Raw genomic sequence first — 19,342 nt, forward strand, 5'->3', positions numbered from 1 at the left:
TGTTTATATGAAAATGCCTTGAATAAAACATTTTTCAAAAAGGCAATAAGACCACAACCCCAACACGAACATGAAAAAACAAGAAGTACAAACAATACAATACACCCGTTGACAGAGCTATAAACCACATTACGCAGTGCACAACTGTGCCTTTTAACAAAAGAGTCCATATCTCCCGGCAGAGCGAAAAAATAGTCTTCCTCAAAGGTGGCTCTTAAGACAAACTGGATAGACCATCCCAAACCTGACTCCACTCTTGTACAGGGCAGCCTTCACTCCATTAACCGCGGTTCTTTCTTTCAGCAACACTGCGACCATATCCTGGTACAGCCTGATGGAGTGGCCACCCACTTGAAATCATGTTGTTCCCTTGCCCAACGCAGAACCCTCTGTTTTTCCTTAAAACTGTGGAAGCTTGCAATCATCGCACATGGTGCATCTTCAGAAGGAGGCTTTGGTCAAAGTGAGCTGGGTCTAATTCAAATGGGGAATCAATTCCACCCTCACCCACCATTTTGAGGAACACGGCTGAGAAATATTCCATGGGGATATGGCCGTCAATCCCCTCTGGCAACCCCACAATCTGGATGTTCCGCCTCCTGGACCTGTTTCCCAGGTCATTCAGCTTGTTCTTAGTAAATTATTAGTTTCAGCCACCAAAGTCAGATCGGACTCCAGCGTGGCAATCCAATCACTGTGGTCAGATAAAGCCACCTCCATACTCTTGATCGTGACTCCACGAGTCTCACTAGTTTTTCCCAGAACCACTCAAATGGGGGCCAAGGCCTCTTTGATTGAACTTTAAAGATCCTCCGACATGATTTGTCTGTGCTTCTCAAACTCTTTCGCCAAGATACTAGTTAGAACCTTGGCCTTTAGTGAAGTGGACGGAGAAAATCCGACTCCGCCATCTTACCTTCCTTTGAGCCCTGAGAGATTTACGACTTTGTTGATGAGTTTCTGCTCAAAGCTTTCTTATTTGTGCTTTTTTCTGGGCATCTCAGTAAAAAGAGAATTCTACCCTGATAACTATCACGAGTTTCTGAGGAATAAACAATCTGTGGCCGAAAAAGGCAAAAAGATAAGTTCTCCAGTGGGAGCCACCTCGTGCGCATCTTCTTATGAAATGAAAGAATGTCACCAGTAAAAATCCCATCTTGTGCTCTTAGTGCCTTAAACTTATGCTTGTGAGTGCATCGTCCTGTTTCACCTGACAACTGGTGCCACCTGGAACGATGCAATCAACGATACGACTGGGCACTGCTCAGTCTTTGCGGTTTCATCAGGTGCCATGGTTACTGTAAGAGGAGTGGAGGAACTATCACCCTCATGCGCAGCACTGTGTGAGGAGCTCAGTGTCCACAGGCAGTACGTCAGCGTGAGGTACATCTGGAGCTCACTGCTTATCATTGATGGGTACTTGGCAGGGAGATCAAGTGTCTCATCTATCTCTCACACTGACCTCCTACGGTTACAGTCAGTGTGAACATGTAGGTTCAAGCGTGACCCCAGAAACCTCAGATTCTGATTTTGGAGCTGCCTCTCCACAAGAGTTGCCACTCTCAATGGAGGAGGCTGTGCACTCAGTGCTCAGTGTCAACACAGTGCTCAAGCTCCTTATGGACTCCTCCATTACAAATACTATGGCACACAGACCCTCAGCTATGTCTGCCAGATCTCCCATACGTCCCACTGTACAAGCAGCATCTGCCACCTGATGGAAGACTTTCAGACTCCACATGGTCCTTGGCTCCAGCAGTTTTTTTCAATTGCCAGCGTCCAGCGCACTCCCTGCCTCCACCAGCTCTTCATGCAAGTGTGCCGTACCCCCCTCACAACGCACTACTATCGGAGCCAATGAACGAATGTCCACTGAAGTGCTTGTACCTGCGCTGATACCTGGTAGCGAGGGAGTGTGTGACACTGGTGGATCTGCCTGCAGATCCTCCACAGGAGTCAAGGATGGATCCTCGGGTCCTAGCAAACTTTGGAGGATGGCACATTTGAGGGAGGAAAACAATATGTCAACATTATGAATCATAGCCAATGTGCATTCTAGGTAGCCTGGTGAGACGATGGACAACCGCATCATGGTGGCATCGTGATCACTGGGGTCTCTTGCTTATAACTCTTTATTTGAGATGAGATGAGCCTAAATTGTTTGCACTCTCTGCCAGTTTCACATCTGTCCACTGGACTCTTGCCTTCCTCCGACACCCTGCTTCTCTGCAATCTGGCTGCCCCTGTTCAGAAAAAAACACATTCACTAGTCCAACCTCTACCTCTGCTTCCAACACCATATCAACCTCTCACCCCACCCCGTAGGGCTAGCGGTCGCATCCCCAGCCGTGGCGAGCACAAGTGTATGTGCCTTTGTCACTCTGAATCTTACCACCTGAGCACCACAAAGGAGGCCACTCTTCACGACATCACAGCACTGTGCCAACTCAGTACTCACCCTTTGCGGCAATGGATCCAGGAGTGACGCACATCATGCCGCTGACATGGGCTGCTGCCTCTGATCATGCCATCTTTCTCAGGTGTGGTGGCCTCTTCCCATCCCACAGCATCAAAATTTCCCACGTGGTACTCACTCCTTCCACTGGAGTGTACAGGCACTCGTCCAAGAACCTAGAGAGGAAGGGGAAAATGCCCACTGGCATTACCCTCCCGCATTTCATGGCCAGTGTCTGCTGAGGCCATTACTTCTGTAAATTTTAAAAGGCTCTCCAAGGCAACTCCCTGAGGCGCTTCACCATCTCCTGACAGCCTTAAAAGAGCTATCTGCTGTTTCTAAATAGCCCATGACTTCCCCATTGGACCCGGCACCAGCAACGTTCCCTGCCCTGTTGCCAGCACAACGCCAGTGTCCTGGCACATTCCAAACTGGTTGCCCCTTAATTGGCTAGTCAGTGTGAAATCGCATTTGGGATTTGATTGTGGCCAGAAGTGGAAATCACAACTGCTTCTGGGCTCGCAGATGGCATGTGCCTGACAAGCGCAAGATTCAGGCTTTGGTTTTTAAAGACATAATTTCCTAATTAGTAAGCAACCCTGAAAGAATAATTTTATATTTATTAAATGTCAAGAAATTCCATATTATTTTGAAATAAAAAATTAATTTCTAGGATATTTAGCTTCTACCTTAATTCTATATACATCCTCCATCACTTGTTTTGCTATCTGTAAAAATGTAAATTTAAAAGTGAAGGGAATCAGTGGTTTATACTTCATGCTTTGCTATCCATAAGAATACTTCAATGTGATTGGCTGCCTATATGATTAAATACACTGATTAAATACAATGATTAAATAAACCAGCTCAGGGGCTGGTTTAGCGCACTGGGCTAAATAGCTGGCTTTTAAAGCAGACCAAGGCAGGCCAGCAGCATGGTTCAATTCCCGTACCAGCCTCCCGAACAGGCGCCGGAATGTGGCGACTAGGGGCTTTTCACAGTAACTTCATTTGAAGCCTACTTGTGACAATAAGCGATTTTCATTTTCATTTCATTATCTACCTACTGACATCACTACTGCTGGACATTTGGAGGTCACTTTGATTTGGTACCAGATTTAAACTAACATCACGGAAGGGAAAATCCAAACCAGAGAGAATACTTTGTGGACTTTCTTCAAGATCAATGGCAAACACTATTGCTTCACCACTGACTGCAAAACCCAGCCTTTGTGATTAGGAGTAATGATCTGTATTATCATTATTGTGCATCCCTGGATAGAAGAACACTCAGAATTGTTTTCATGCTTAAAGACAATTTTAGTTATTATAAAAAGAAATAATTTTGAATCCGATAAGTAACACATTCTTTTTATATAGACCGCAATTGCACATATTTTGTGCATTGTGTTGCAGCATATTTTTGATTCTACTATGATAAATTGTGTTTACAGATTTTTATTGGTTTAATTCCGTAGATTTTATGGTGATTAAGAAGTGCAATATAATGAAGGAAGAATATAACGTTGAATCAAAAATATTCAGTGTATTTAATCATATTTCCCAATCTCTTTTTTTCTTTATAATAGAGTGGAATAATAATTCTTTAAAAGAACGGTGGAATGAAAAATCTACCTATGTTGTCGGAAAATCTACAGCCAATTTAGGTAAGAAAAGTTAGTATCATGTGCATCACATATATGTGGAATAATAGTGAGGGCAAATAGGAGGTTTTTGAAGATTCTGGTAAAATTATATACTGTGAGAATGAGCTTGCACAGTTATTCCTGACCTTGCAGATTGTGATATTCCTGTATTTTTGTTATTTTTGATTAATAATCCATCTTCCATGCTTTTTCAAAGGATGAGGATCAGAGGCCTAAGCTTTAAGTCTGGGTAGGAATTAAGAGCAGATGAGACCTGGAAGTGGGATGGGCATGTGGGAAGAGGCATGGTGTCAGGCAAGGGCTAACGTTTATCACCATGCAGGAGGCCTAGAAGAAGGAAGGTAGTGCAGGGTTAACTGGACTGTCTTAAGTATGACATTAAGCAGGTAAATTACAACTTACTACTTTTTGAGTATTGTTAAGCTTTAAGCAGAGAATGTTCAAAGTGGTTGAAAAAGAGCTGATATTTTTTCTATTATATTTAATTAATTCATTAGCAGTAAGCTGCCTCGGCCCTAAGTCTGGAATTCCTGCCCTCATTCACAGAAAAGTCGAATCCAGAGCACATCAATTCAAGGTGAATGGCAAAAAAGCCAACGCTAACATCAGGCAAACCTACAGGCGCCGGAATGTGGCGACTAGGGACTTTTCACAGTAACTTCGCTGAAGCCTACTTGTGACAATAAGCGATTATTATAGGCATTGAGTGGTTAGCTTCTGGGATGCACTACACTTGAGAGTGTAGTGGAGGCAGATTCACCCATGGCTTTCAAAAGGTAATTGAATAAGTACCTGGAGAAAACAATTGCATGGCTATGGGAAAAGGGCAGAGGAGTGGATCTAGCTGAGTTGTTCTTGCAGAGAGCTGGCATAAATACAATAGGCTGAATGATCTCCTATGATTTTAAACCTCTCCATCTCCCTTTTCTCCTTTAAGATAGTTCTTAAAACCCTCTTTAGCCAAGCTTTTCTGGCATAATACTTCCTCATATGGCTCCAAGTCAAATATTATTTTGCAGTGCGCCTGTGTCTTTGGGACATTTTATTACATTAGAGATGCAATATTCTGCCTGTACCAGGGCCTCAAAGGCATGCAAAGTACTCGCTATAGCCATATTTGTAATTGCAAACATCTTTCCCTTGTGTCTGCAGCGAGTGCACCTCTCCTTTAAGTGGAGGCACTGATGGATGTCAAATATCCACCCCTACCCACAAACCATGCAATTCTTGAGTAGTACTAGCTGCATGCCTCTATGATTAAAATCATCAGCAAGCATAAATGTTATGTGCTGACTGAGTCAATAGTAACACGGAATGTGCAGTGCTTGATAGTAGACCTGGCTAATTTTTTTTTCACTTTCATTTCCAAGGAGCAATAGCAGTGCACAATGACAACTTTGGCTGAGATAACTTGGCCAGGCACTGATACGGGTTCAAACCTGGATTGGGAGAAGGTTTGACAACCAAAGAACACAGGTTTAAGCTAATTGACAAGACAGGCAGAAGTGACTTGAAGAATCTTTTTTTACACCAATGGTTAGGATTTGGAATGTAGCCCCTTATTGGGTGATGGATAGAGATTCACAAGATAATTGGATAAATAACTGAGGAAGAAAAACATTGCCAGGATCCAAGGAAAGAACAGAGTAGTGGGACTAGCTGGATTGTTCTTTGAAAGAACTGGTGCAGACATGAGGGACAGAATGACCTCCTTTTGTGCTGTATGGTTCTTCCTTATATATATGACCCAGTATCACATTTTGAGTAAATTTAACCACTGAGCAATTAAGAGAATGCAGTCTTTAATTTAGAGATCTTACAGTTGGTTACTTTATTAAGTGAGTAATTTAGACATAAACAACAACAATATTGTGGGCTCAACCACTGATTTGAGCCTGGGTGGTGGTATGGGCACTATAATGGAATCCAATACTCCTGGATTATGAAAGGAAAGAAATCAACCAGGGTTCCTCTTCTTGATCACTGTGCAGTGATTACTGATGGAATTTCATGTCTGGAAATTGGGTGAGGAGGGGATTAGGTTTATCTGTTGTGCTCCATAGTCAGCTGTCTTGACAGTACTTGTGATGCGACCATCAATTCACTCGAGACAAGAGTAAAAGTAAACCGTGGCTTTAATCAACTTGTTTGTGCCTGCCTGCGACTGATACAATACTGTGCGCCACCTACAGGTCAACTGCTCTTTATACCCCACCTCAAGGGGAGGAGCCATGGGCAGAGCGCATACGTGTCCATACATGTTCCCCTATGGATGATGCCATACAATGTCCCACAGGTGGAGCCCACAAGGGCAACAGCATAGCATAGATGCAAATACAAAGGCAAAGCATGGTACTGATACAATGGTGGATTATTAGTATAATACATTCACCACAACTTGTCAGGCTCGCAGGTGAATAATGGCGACTTGGGCAAGGTATTCTTCAAACTGTGACACAGAAATGGAGTCAGTGGGTTCCTGTAAGGATGTGAAAAGTAAAAACGGGCAACAAAACAGTATTGGTGTCTAAATAATTAAAAATATCGAATGCATTGGGCAGCACAGGTCCACACGGCGCCGAGGACCCGGGTTCAATCCCTGCCCCAGGTTACTGTCCGTGTGGAGTTTGCACATTCTCCCCGTTACAGCTATAGATCTTGAGATTGCAATTTTCTAAACAATGCAGCACTACTATTTTTTAAATTTAGAGTACCCAATTCTTTTTTTCCAATTAAGGGGCAATTTAGCGTGGCCGATTCACCTACCCTGCACATCATTTTGGGTTGTCTGGGTCTCACCCCCACAACCCAAAATGATGTGCAGGGTAGGTGAATCGGCCACGCTAAATTGCCCCTTAATTGGAAAAAAAGAATTGGGTACTCTAAATTTAAAAAATAGGAGTAGTGCTGCATTGTTTAGAAAATTGCAATCTCACGATCTATAACTGTACTTGCATTTTCAAAAGGTAATCCTGAAATAAGAGAGTAACAAAGCTGGATCTTTAAACCTAGCCTGTGACTTCTCAAAAAGCTGTAACTTGGTCTCCTAATCACTATTTTCTGGAATCAAATGCCAGGAAGAAAGTGATGCTAATGTTTGCAACAGATGTGTTCACATGTATGGGTACGCTGAATACCTCCAGAGGTTATTACCATAAGACCATAAGACATAGGAGCGGAAGTAAGGTCATTCAGCCCATCGAATCCACTCCACCATTCAATCATGGCTGATTTCAACTCCATATACCCGTTCTCTCTCCATAGCCCTTAATTCCTCGAGAAATCAAGAATTTATCAACTTCTGTCTTAAAGACACTCAACGTCCCGGCCTCCACCGCCCTCTGTGGCAATGAATTCCACAGACCCACCACTCTCTGGCTGAAGAAATTTCTCCTCATCTCTGTTCTAAAGTGACTCCCTTTTATTCTAAGGCTGTGCCCCCAGGTCCTAGTCTCCCCTGATAATGGAAACAACTTTCCTACGTCCACCCTATCTAAGCCATTCATTATCTTGTAAGTTTCTATTAGATCTCCCCTCAACCTCCTAAACTCCAATGAATATAATCCCAGGATCCTCAGACGTTCATCGTATGTTAGGCCTACCATTCCTGGGATCATCCGTGTAAATCTCCGATGGACCTGCTCCAGTGCCAGTATGTCCTTCCTGAGGTGTGGGGCCCAAAATTGCTCACAGTATTCTAAATGGGGCCTAACTAGTGCTTTATAAAGCTTCAGAAGTACATCCCTGCTTTTATATTCCAAGCCTCTTGAGATAAATGACAACATTGCATTTGCTTTCTTAATTACGGACTCAACCTGCAAGTTTACCTTTAGAGAATCCTGGACTAGGACTCCCAAGTCCCTTTGCACTTCAGCATTATGAATTTTGTCACCGTTTAGAAAATAGTCCATGCCTCTATTCTTTTTTCCAAAGTGCAATACCTCGCACTTGCCCACATTGAATTTCATCAGCCATTTCTTGGACCACTCTCCTAAACTGTCTTAAATCTTTCTGCAGCCTCTCCACCTCCTCTATACTACCTGCCCCATCACCAATCTTTGTATCATCGGCAAACTTAGCCAGAATGCCCCCAGTCCCGTCATCTAGATCGTTAATATTTAAAGAGAACAGCTTTGGCCCCAGCACTGAACCCCGCAGGACACCACTCGTCACCGGTTGCCATTCCGAAAAAGAACCTTTTATCCCAACTCTCTGCCTTCTGCCTGACAGCCAATCCATGTTAGTACCTTGCCTCGAATACCATGGGCCCTTATTTTACTCAGTAGTCTCCCGTGAGGCACCTTATCAAAGGCCTTTTGGAAGTCAAGATAGATAACATCCATTGGCTCCCCTTGGTCTAACCTATTTGTTATCTCTTCAAAGAACTCTAACAGTTTGTCAGGCACGACGTCCCCTTACTAAATCCATGCTGACTTGTCCTAATCCGACCCTGCACTTCCAAGAATTTAGAAATCTCATCCTTAACGATGGATTCTAGAATCTTGCCAACAACCGAGGTTGGGCTAATTGGCCTATAATTTTCCATCTGTTTTCTTGTTCCGTTCTTGAACAGGGGGGTTACAACAGCGATTTTCCAATCCTCTTGACTCCAGTGACTTTTGAAAGATCATAACTAACGCCTCCACTATTTCTTCAGCTATCTCCTTTAGAACTCGAGGATGTAGCCCATCTGGGCCCAGAGATTTATCAATTTTTAGATCTTTTAGTTTCTCTAGCACTTTCTCCTTTGTGATGGCTGCGATATTTAACTCTGCCCCCTGACTCTCCTGAATTGTTGGGATATTACTCATGTCTTCTACTGTGAAGACTGACGCAAAGTACTTATTTACATCCTCAGCTATTTCCTTGTCTCCCGTCACTAGATTACCAGCGTCATTTTGGAGCGGCCCAATGTCTACTTTTGCCTTCCGTTTGTTTTTAATGTATTTACAGAAACTTTTACTATCATTCCTAATGTTACTGGCTAGCCTACCTTCATATTTGATCCTCTCCTTCCTTATTCTGCACATTTGTGTCATCATAGTCACTTAATTTCTACAGCAACCAATTCAAAAGCTTTATTTTGTCAATCTCTTTATAGTAAAAGAAATTGGTCTTGCAACACTCGGAGAAGACACGGGAAATGCAGGAAAACTAGCTGAGTACATCTGTAACAGTAGGTGAACAATTGTTTTTGCAGGCACCTCAAATTCAGTTCATGCATTTTATTGGTGTAGCCGTTTTTGAATACAGAGAACTTTCAGATTGATCATTAGATACTGATCTTAACCACTCAATATCCTGAATTAGAACTATATCGCCATTCCTTCACTGTTGCTGGGCTCAAAACCTGAAATTTCTCTAACAACACTGGGTGCACCAGATGGACTGCAACAGTCCAAACAAAAGGATGCCACTATCTCAAGGGCAGTAAGGGATGGGATATAATTGCTCAATTTTCCAAGGATCCTCACGTCACATGACAAAATACAAATAGAAGTTTGTTATGTAAGAAGGTTAGAAAAATATATTAGGTCACTCCTTGACTCCTTTTGACTAGATTAGAATTTGATAGCAGACAAGAAATGGTCAATAATGTGCTATGCAGCAGCAGGTAGACATAAGCAATTATATAATGCATGACATAGATATGAGGAATAATGCCTTAGAACATAAGAAATACAGGCTTTAGTTATATTGCAGACAAGTATCTAGTGCACAATGTGCAGTTCCCAGACTAAAGTTACGCTGTTGACTGCACTCTGCTAAGTCACAATGAGGTTACCCCTAAAGAAGCTCTGTTAATGTATGTCTGCGTTGATAGGCAGAGCACAACCACCTGGCCAGTTAATTTTAAAACGTTAGCAGAGTGCAGGCTGCAGTGTTGGTTTTTACATAGAATTATAGAATTTACAGTGCACCGAGTCTGCAACGGCCCTTGGAAAGAGAACCCTACTTAATCCCACACCTCCACCCTATCCCCATAACCCAGTAACCCCATCTAAACTTTTGGACGCTGAAGGGCAATTTATCATGGCCAATCCACCTAACTTTGGACTGTGGGAGGAAACCCATGCGGACAGGGGGAGACAATCACCCGAGGCCGGAATTGAACCTGGGTCCCTGGAGCTGTGAAGCAGCAGTGCTAACGACTGTGCCGCCCACATAATAATGAAACATTTAAGAGTAAATTAAGAAAGTGCCCAGGTAATTGGGACTTTTGAAATTCAAATTGCACCTGCTGACCTTAGTACACTTGATCTTAAGCTAACTTCTGAGTTTATTGCCAGTTATCCATCACTGTATACCTGAAATAATTTCTTATTCACATGTAACTGGCAATGTTAGACCTCATAAAATATATATCACATATTACAGATGTGAGTAATAAATTATTGGTAAGAGTCAAGCAGAAATTTGTAGATTTGATCTGGCAGTTATACAAAAATATTACTTTATATTATGGCCTCACACATTGAATGCTTTTGGGCACGATCGAATGGCCACACTACGCCCGTTGCATAGATCTATGCAACATGTCATCGAAAATACAGTGCAGAAACAAGTCATTCAGCCAATCAGACCGTATAAGTCTGAACTTTCTAGTGGATGTTTTTTGATTTTTTTTTGTACACATCTTTTACAATATTAAATGTGATTCTTATTGTCTTGCACAGAGAAGTAATGTGTTAGACCCTTGTTGTTTTAATTGTCCTGCTTTCTGCAGAAGAATCTTCAAATTCCCTGCCTCTTCTGTTTCCGTGTGGTACACTAAAAAGAGAGATACTTCCCAAATATCTAAAAGAAAACAGTACGTATTAATTTTCTGAGGTAAAAAGAAAATAATTTCATATTGAAGATGTGTAATGAAAATAGAAAATGCTGGAAAAGCACAGCATAGCAATTAGCATCTTAAGAAAAGTGAGAGGTTAATGTTTCAGATGTGACATTTCACCAAAACCCATTAGTTTCAATTAAAAAATGTTACCATACTTATTTTTTCTGATGCAGATCAACCAGCTATACATTTATTGTCTTTTTTAAACACAATGTTGCATATTTATAATATCAATCTGTTCAGAAAATAATATACATTAACAGCGTAAATTTCTACCTATCTGCTCACAATATGGTTTCTTCTACATTAGAGAGAACAAACATAGAAAACATATCCACTTTACGGAACACTTTTGTTCAGTTTGCAAGTATGATTCCAGGCTTCCAGTCACCTGTCATTTTAATTCTCTACCTTTCTCCCATTCTGACCTTTCTGGCCTCCTGCAGTGTTTCAGTGAAGCTCAACACAAGCTTGAGGAACAGCGCAGACACAGGTCATTCATCCCAATCAGACTAGATCCAACCATTTCCTTTGCTTTAGCCATTCATGGTCCTGCCATTGACACCTCCTCTTGACACATCTTTTGTTTCTTAACTTGTCCCATTCCCATTCCCTATGGCCTTGCACATTGAACGCTTTTGGGCACGATCGAACAGCCACGCTACGCCCGAAAAGCAGCTCGCCGTGGCGCAGCATGGCCAATAGAAGCCGGGAGACCCCACTCTCGGGATCTAGCCAGCATGCAATGCCTTGCGAGATCTAACACAATCTCGCGAGACGTTGCGATGTAAATCCCACCCATTGGGATCACATTTTGGCAAATCTGCATATTAAAGCTAGTCTCACTTTAATGCGTAGTTTCCCGAGGTACCTAAGGCGTTGGGATAGAACCCCTTCGCTTCAGAGACCTTGAGCGAGCGCTGTCCAGTACTGGTGTCCGCAAATGGGGACCAGACGAACAGCACTCTTGAAGGTCTACCAGAGGATTGGAGGGCCGCAGGTGTATGCCCTTTGTGCAGGGTTCTACTCTAGCACTGCTGGTGCTACCCGGGCACAGCCATCTGTCAGTGACACTGCCAGGGTTCCAGGCTGACACTGCCAAGGTGCCAAGCTGGCATTTTTTGCGCGATGGCGATCTTGCTTGGGGGTGCCCTGTGTGGGTGTTGGAGGGAGTGCGGGCAGGCCTGGGGGACCCTTCCATAGTGCGTTGGGAGTTGGGGGGGGTTCTGGGGTTGCTTCGGGGGCTCCAGAGTTCGAGACGCCATTTTTAAATGGCGTCCCGATCTCTCCATACACTGAGGAATTCCAGCGAGCGTAGCACCTCAGTGCACAAAATAGGGCTATGTGCGGCCTCAGCTGCGTGTTCCACGCTAGGGCTCCCTATCTAACTCGGTTTAATAGTGTGTTTCTTGGCATGCGAGGGCCGGTAAACACATGGCTGAACGTGATCGCTATGTGACTTTGTTCCCGTTTAGTTAAATCCTGCCCTTTATTTCTTCTGCCTGCCACTCTATCCCAGGTAGATTTCTTAGAATTGTTCTCTAAATTTTTGTTGTCGTAAGTGTCTTGTAAACTTGCTAAGTATCAATCTTGCTAATGCAAGATTATCATTGGTATTAAAAGAATAATGTTCACTGGATCGCTTGGTATTCCTATAGAGAACACTGCACACAAAGGGATGATGTGCATCATTAGAGCTTTTACATTTGTAAATATGGAACAAAAATAAGTATTGAGCAAAGTCTGCACTAATTTCAGGTGTGCCTTTGGAGAGCATAACTGTCTATCAGACATCTCAGCATCCTTGCTTCCAGAAAGCTTTGAATGATTATTTTTCAGAACAGGTATGTGATTTAGGTCATATTCCACCATGTCTATTTAGAGCACACAAAATGATATTCTGTTACATATATTATTTTAAGTATTTTCATTATGGTTTTGCTAAATTTTTCATAATAAAACAGTAATAACAATAATGACAAAACAAACTAGGGTGAACATTAACATAGTGCAAAAAGAGAATATACAATAACAATTAAATAGACATTACCCCACGCGACTCAGTCTTCCCACACCATCCCAATGAAGTTTCCCGCGCATGCGCAGTGGAGGGAGTCTCTTCCGCCTCCGCCATGGTGGAGACTGTGGCGGAGGCGGAAGGGAAAGAGTGCCCCCACGGCACAGGCCCGCCCGCGGATCGGTGGGCCCCGATCACGGGCCAGGCCACCGTGGGGGCACCCCCCGGGGTCAGATCGCCCCGCGCCCCCCCCAGGACCCCGGAGCCCGCCCACGCCGCCTTGTCCCGCCGGTAAATAGGTGCCTTAATTTACGCCGGCGGGACAGGCAATTTGTCGATGGGACTTCGGCCCATCCGGGCCGGAGAATCGAGCGGGGGGGGCCCGCCAACCGGCGCGGCACGATTCCCGCCCCCGCCGAATCTCCGGTGCTGGAGACTTCGGCAACCGGCGGGGGCGGGATTCACGGCAGCCCCCGGCAATTCTCCGACCCGGCGGGGGGTCGGAGAATGACGCCCCCTATTCCAGTTCTTGTTTCCTCTGTTCTTTTAACTTCAGACTTCCTGGAAACTCATATTCATTAGGTTTCTGGCACCAGCTTCCTTAACCATTACTCAATCGTAATGCTTTTCTTCTGACAATTACTTACCATCTAGCTTCCTGTCATCAACTGCTATGAATTCAGTTAAACACACTTATAAAGAAGCCTTCCCATCCTAGAGGTGCCTCTGGGTGCGAAGCGACATCTCTCCTTCTCCAAGCTTTTATTCATTTTCACACCGTAAACTCAGCAAAATAGAAACACAGTTTTAACTGAAACCAAAACCTCCAGATGCAAACACCTGTATATAACATGAATCTATCTATAGGTTTACCCTTCCTTACAGAACCACTAAATTAAACGGGCTTAAATCTATACCTTATTTCTAATATATAACAATGTAAATCTAGATCAGTTAAAATTACCTCTGCTTTCCTGACAAGTATCAGGGAAGAATTACCATGAAATGCACTAAATCAAAAGGTTGGTTGACTTACGTCCTTCAGGGAACTTGATTGGCACCCCATCTTCCGTCTTTACTTCCTCCATCACGGTGGCAGCAGTGTGCACAAGATGCACTGAAGCATCTCATCAAGACTCCTTCGACAGCACCTTTCAATCCTGCCACCTCTAGCAACTAGAAGGGCAGAAGCAGCAGGTGCATGGGAACACACCTGCAAGTTCTGCTCCAAGCCACACACCATCCTGGCTTGGAACTATTTTGCCATTCCTTCACTGTCACTGGGTCAAAATCCTGGAACTTCCTAACAGCACTGTGGCCATGCCTATACCACATGGCTTTCAGTGGTTCAACATAATAGCTTACCACATAATAAAAAAAATGATCAAGTCTGGACTATGTGTAACTCCAGTACACAAGTGGATTACTATTAATGCTCTCAATGCAAATACGAATGAGCAGCCCAAGACCCAAAAATATAGATTGCTAAATTCTTTATATTGACCTATATTGGTGCCAATAATTTCACATTCCTGTCCAAGGTACTCCAACTGTCGATAATATTTGCATCACTTCTTTGTTGAACCTGAGGTATTCTGATACATGTTTGAATTGTGTACTGATGTGTTCCTGGGGATTAGGTTAAATGCTTTAATACAATTGTTAAGAATGCACGGTTTTCTAAGATTTTTTAAACCGTCTGTTTTAATTCAAGGTAAAAATGTGACTTCCTGCCAATGTGACCTAATTACCATAGATACATTGGGCCCAGGTGAAGTGCCATTGAAATCCACATACCAAATGTAATATGTTAGAACAGAGGACAGCGCAGGTGGCTTTGCAATGAGTAAACCTATAGACTCTCAAGCAGTTTGATTTAAAAGACGCAATCACAAAGAGAGGGACAGTCCCAAATAGAGGCACGAGGACAGCAGTTGTTGAGGTCAGCAGAGGGAAAGTGGCTGTTTCTCTGTTAGCTACCAGACAGAATGTGGGTGGGACGATACTCTCTGGCTGAAGAGACAGAACCCATGGACATTTAAGTACACTGGAAGATTAGGCTTGGTATGGTCGGGGAAAAGAATTATCGGAGTGAGCTACGCCTCTGTGCGGAAGACTGAGGGAAAGGATTTTGATGGTCAATGGCTATTATGACTCAGTGGAACAGAAAGAAGCGAGCCTATTGGAAGCTGCTGAAACTTATAAAGACTGCAATTCTGTGGAGAGTTTTCCGTAATAAATAAATGTGGTACGGGGTTTTTGAGTATTTAAAAATCCAATAAGGAACATTATCTGTAGTTTAGTGTATTGGTTGTCTACTAAATAATGTTTAATTGATGTTTATTTAATTTGATATTTGTACTAAAAGTCTTAAAATTTGGAATATTATTCGAATCCTTTAAATTGGTCACTGGGAATTCAATTCCTTTTAAAAACTTATCAGACTTTCCATTAAGAGGGCTATCCCAGGTTACACCATGAATGTAACTCAAATTCCAGAAGTTAACATGATTTTAAATCACACCATTGTCGAGACAGAGCAGGCGCGATTCTCTGCTCCCGCGACGTTTCAGAGAATCACCTGGGTCGCCAAATTTTCCCGCAACGCCGGTCCGACGCCCTCCCGCGATTCACGGAAGCGGCCAGATCGGCACAATCGCGTTTTGCACGGCGCAGTCCAGTGAATCGCCCGAGACAGCCAAAATGGCAATTCACCGGTACCCCCATGATTCTCAGTGCCGGATGGGCCGAGCGGCCTGCCCAAAACGGCGGGTTCCCCCCGGCGCCATCTACACCTGGTCGCTGACGGCGAGAACAGCGCGGGAACGCTGGGGGGCGGCCTGCAGGGGGAGGGGGGATCCTGCACCGGGGGGCCTCAAATGGGGTCTGGCCCGCGATCAGTGCCCACCGATCGTCGGGCCGGCCTCTCTGAAGGAGGACCTCCTTCCGCAGCCCCGCAAGATCCGTCGGACATCTTCTTACGGGGCGGACTCGGGGAGGACGGCAACCACGCATGCGCGGGTGACGCCAGTTATGCGGCGCTGGCCGTGTCATGTATGCGGCGCCGCCTTTATGCGGCACAAAGGCCTGGCGCGCGTAAATGACACGGTGCCGCTCCTAGCCCATTTTCGGGCCCTGAAGCGGTCGGGATAGGGGCCGTTTCGCACCGTCGTGAACCTCAACAGCGTTCAGGACGGTGCGAACACTCTGTCTCCATTTCAGAGAATCGCGCCCAGCGTTCTTACTAGCACCTAGGTTAGTGGTGAGTTCTAGAACTTCGATCAACTTGGCTTTGGTTTCTGGAGTTGTGGTTGTCCTTCCTCCAAAGTATTTGACATTGACAGACCAATTCTGGAGACTTCATAAAAAGATGAACTTTTATGCAAAATCTCACTTTGCCAGTTGCCTTCAGGGAATTAATGCCACTTTTTATAAGATAAATCAACATTTGGGAATGAAGTAAATGTCTGCATTCCATATTAATTATTTCTTGGCAAGGATGTAACAGAACAGAAAATACTTTAATACCAGGATCATGCGTTACTGGGCATTGGTCACAGATGCGAGTGCATAAAAGAGTTACTGGGCAGGATTGTCCAGCCTCCCAGCCACATGTTTCTCTGCAGCGGGAGGCAGCGCGCCGTTCACTGGCGGCGGGATTCTCTGCTCCTGCTGCTGTCAATGGGAATTCCCATTGAAGGCACTCCATGCCACCGGAAAACCTGCGGGTGGGGGTGCCCTGCCGGCGGGACCAGAGAACTGTGCCTCTAGTGAACAACCAGAAAATTCTGACCACTGTTTCTTTAATAATAATAAGTAAATTTGTTACATTTTCACTCGATCTGACACAAATCAAACTAACCCTCAAACAACAACTTCACAATATTAGCATTAAAATGTTTAATCTGTTCATGGGCATTCCACAGTTTAAAAAAAATATTTTTATTCAAATTTCAAGTTTACAGACATACAAAATATTCAATCAGATTCATACAATATACAAAAAATATCCCTTGCCGGCCAACCCGTCACCCCACTTCAGTTTTTCAAAATATATTTTGTTAACAATTTTTCAGAATAACACCATTACAACCATTTATGTACAACAGTTAACAATATTCCAACTTTTTCATCCACCCCCCACAAACCCAAAAGAAACAACAAACAATCCCTAATGCCCTTCCTCCCTCCGCCAGCTCCCATAGCATCTGATGGTGATCAACTCTCTGAAAAACCAGTGGCCCTGACTTCAGTCGTAATGAAGTGCTTCGAGAGGTTGATCATGAAGCGCATCACCTCCATACTCCCAGAACGCCTTGATCCACTGCAATTCGCATACCGCTGCAACCGGTCCACATCAGACACCATTTCCCTGGCCCTACACTCATCCCTAGAGCATCTCGAAAACAAGGACTCCTACATTAGACTCCTATTTATTGACTACAGCTCCACCTTCAACACCATAATCCCAGCCAAGCTCATATCAAAGCTCCAAAACCTAGGACTTGGCTCCCCACTCTGCAACTGGATCCTTGATTTTCTGACCAACAGACCACAATCAGTAAGAATGAACAACAACACCTCCTCCACAATAGTCCTCAACACTGGCGCCCCGCAAGGCTGTGTACTTGGCCCCCTACTCTACTCCCTGTACACACACGACTGCGTGGCAAAACTTGGTTCCAACTCCATCTACAAGTTTGCTGACGATACGACCATAGTGGGCCGGATCGCGAATAACGACGAGTCCGAATACAGGAGGGAGATAGAGAATCTAGTGGAGTGGTATAGTGACAACAATCTCTCCCTCAATGCCAGCAAAACTAAAGAGCTGGTAATTGACTTCAGGAAGCAAAGTACTGTACACACCCCTGTCAGCATCAACGGGTCCGAGGTGGAGATGGTTAGCAGTTTCAAATTCCTAGGGGTGCACAACTCCAAAAGTCTGTCCTGGTCCACCCACGTCGACGCTACCACCAAGAAAGCACAACAGCGCCTATACTTCCTCAGGAAACTAAGGATATTCGGCAAGTCCACATTAACCCTTACCAACTTTTACAGATGCACCATAGAAAGCATCCTTTCGGGCTGCATCACAGCCTGGTATGGCAACTGCTCGGCCCAGAACCGCAAGAAACTTCAGAGAGTCGTGAACACCGCCCAGTCCATCACACAAACCTGCCTACCATCCATTGACTCCATCTACACCTCCCGCTGCCTGGGGAAAGCGGGCAGCATAATCAAAGATCCCTCCCATCCGGCTTACTCACTCTTCCAACTTCTTCCGTCGGGCAGGAGATACAGAAGTCTGGGAACACGCACGAACAGACTCAAAAACTGCTTCTTCCCCACTGTCACCAGGCTCCTAAATGACCCTCTTATGGACTGACCTCATTAACACTACACCCTGTATGCTTCATCCGATGTCAGTGCTTATATAGTTACATTGTATATGTTGTGTTGCCCTATTATGTATTTTCTTTTATTCCCTTTTCTTCTCATGTACTTAATGATCTGTTGAGCTGCTCGCAGAAAAATACTTTTCACTGTACCTCGGTACACGTGACAATAAACAAATCCATCCAAAAGGAAGTAAGCAGCTGCCACATGAAGTAGAACCTTTCAGCCGGCCCTCTCATTAGATACTTGATTTTTTTTTCAAAGTGTGAAAATTCCAATAGATCGACGAATATAAGACGAGATTATCCTGTAAAAAAAACTTTGAAAGGAAAGTTGGAAGGCACTGAAACAAAAACAGAAATCTTGGTAGGATATTCATTTTGGATCTATTGGATCCTTCCAGCCAAAGTCAGAGGGAGGCTATCCCATCTCTTCAGGTCCTCCTTCACTGCTCCAACCAGGACCCCAAAATTTAGGGCTTCCCTAACGAGGACCAGTCGTGGGTCACCCAGACTTGCAGTTAACGAAAGTTGTACCTGGCCAGGCGAAAAGGCAACTTCCACAAGTCGGCTCCCCTTCCTGGGGGATTCACCGGAAAGCACTCACTTTTACCTCAGGTTCAGTCTGTACCCCAAAAAGGAACCAAACCTCTCGAGCAGTTCCATTATTCCCTCTGCACTGGAGAGAGGGTCTGTCGCATATAACAGGTCATCCGCATATAAGGACACGTTATGCTTCCTTCCACTTCTATCTATTCTCCTCCACTTTGCGGATGACCTCAGTAGGACTGCCAGAGGCTCAATAGCCAGTGCAAACCATAGGAGAGACAATGGAAATCCCTGTCTCGTTCTCCTTCCCAGTCAGAAGTACATTGAGTTTAAATCATTTGTATGGACTCTGCAGTGGGAGCTCTATACAAAAGCTTGATCCAGGATATAAACTTAGGTCCAAAGCCAAACCTGCCC

The 19,342-nt window shown here is 44.2% G+C and overlaps 1 protein-coding gene across 5 annotated transcripts in view; it reads left to right on the forward strand.

Moving 5' to 3' along the window:
• Positions 1–19,342, forward strand: part of uros (uroporphyrinogen III synthase) — a 66,076-nt gene that overhangs the window by 38,307 nt on the left and 8,427 nt on the right. For 2 of the 5 annotated variants that reach the window (XM_072479218.1, XM_072479217.1), the window contains exons 5-8: positions 4,045–4,131; positions 9,224–9,298; positions 10,850–10,933; positions 12,719–12,804. In XM_072479218.1, coding sequence (XP_072335319.1) covers positions 4,045–4,131; positions 9,224–9,298; positions 10,850–10,933; positions 12,719–12,804 — 332 coding nt within the window. The remainder of the gene's footprint in view (positions 1–4,044; positions 4,132–9,223; positions 9,299–10,849; positions 10,934–12,718; positions 12,805–19,342) is intronic. The other 3 variants (XM_072479219.1, XM_072479220.1, XM_072479221.1) reach the window with 3 other exon arrangements.

Source organism: Scyliorhinus torazame, chromosome 16 (assembly GCF_047496885.1).
Source record: "Scyliorhinus torazame isolate Kashiwa2021f chromosome 16, sScyTor2.1, whole genome shotgun sequence".
Lineage (NCBI taxonomy): Eukaryota > Metazoa > Chordata > Chondrichthyes > Carcharhiniformes > Scyliorhinidae > Scyliorhinus > Scyliorhinus torazame.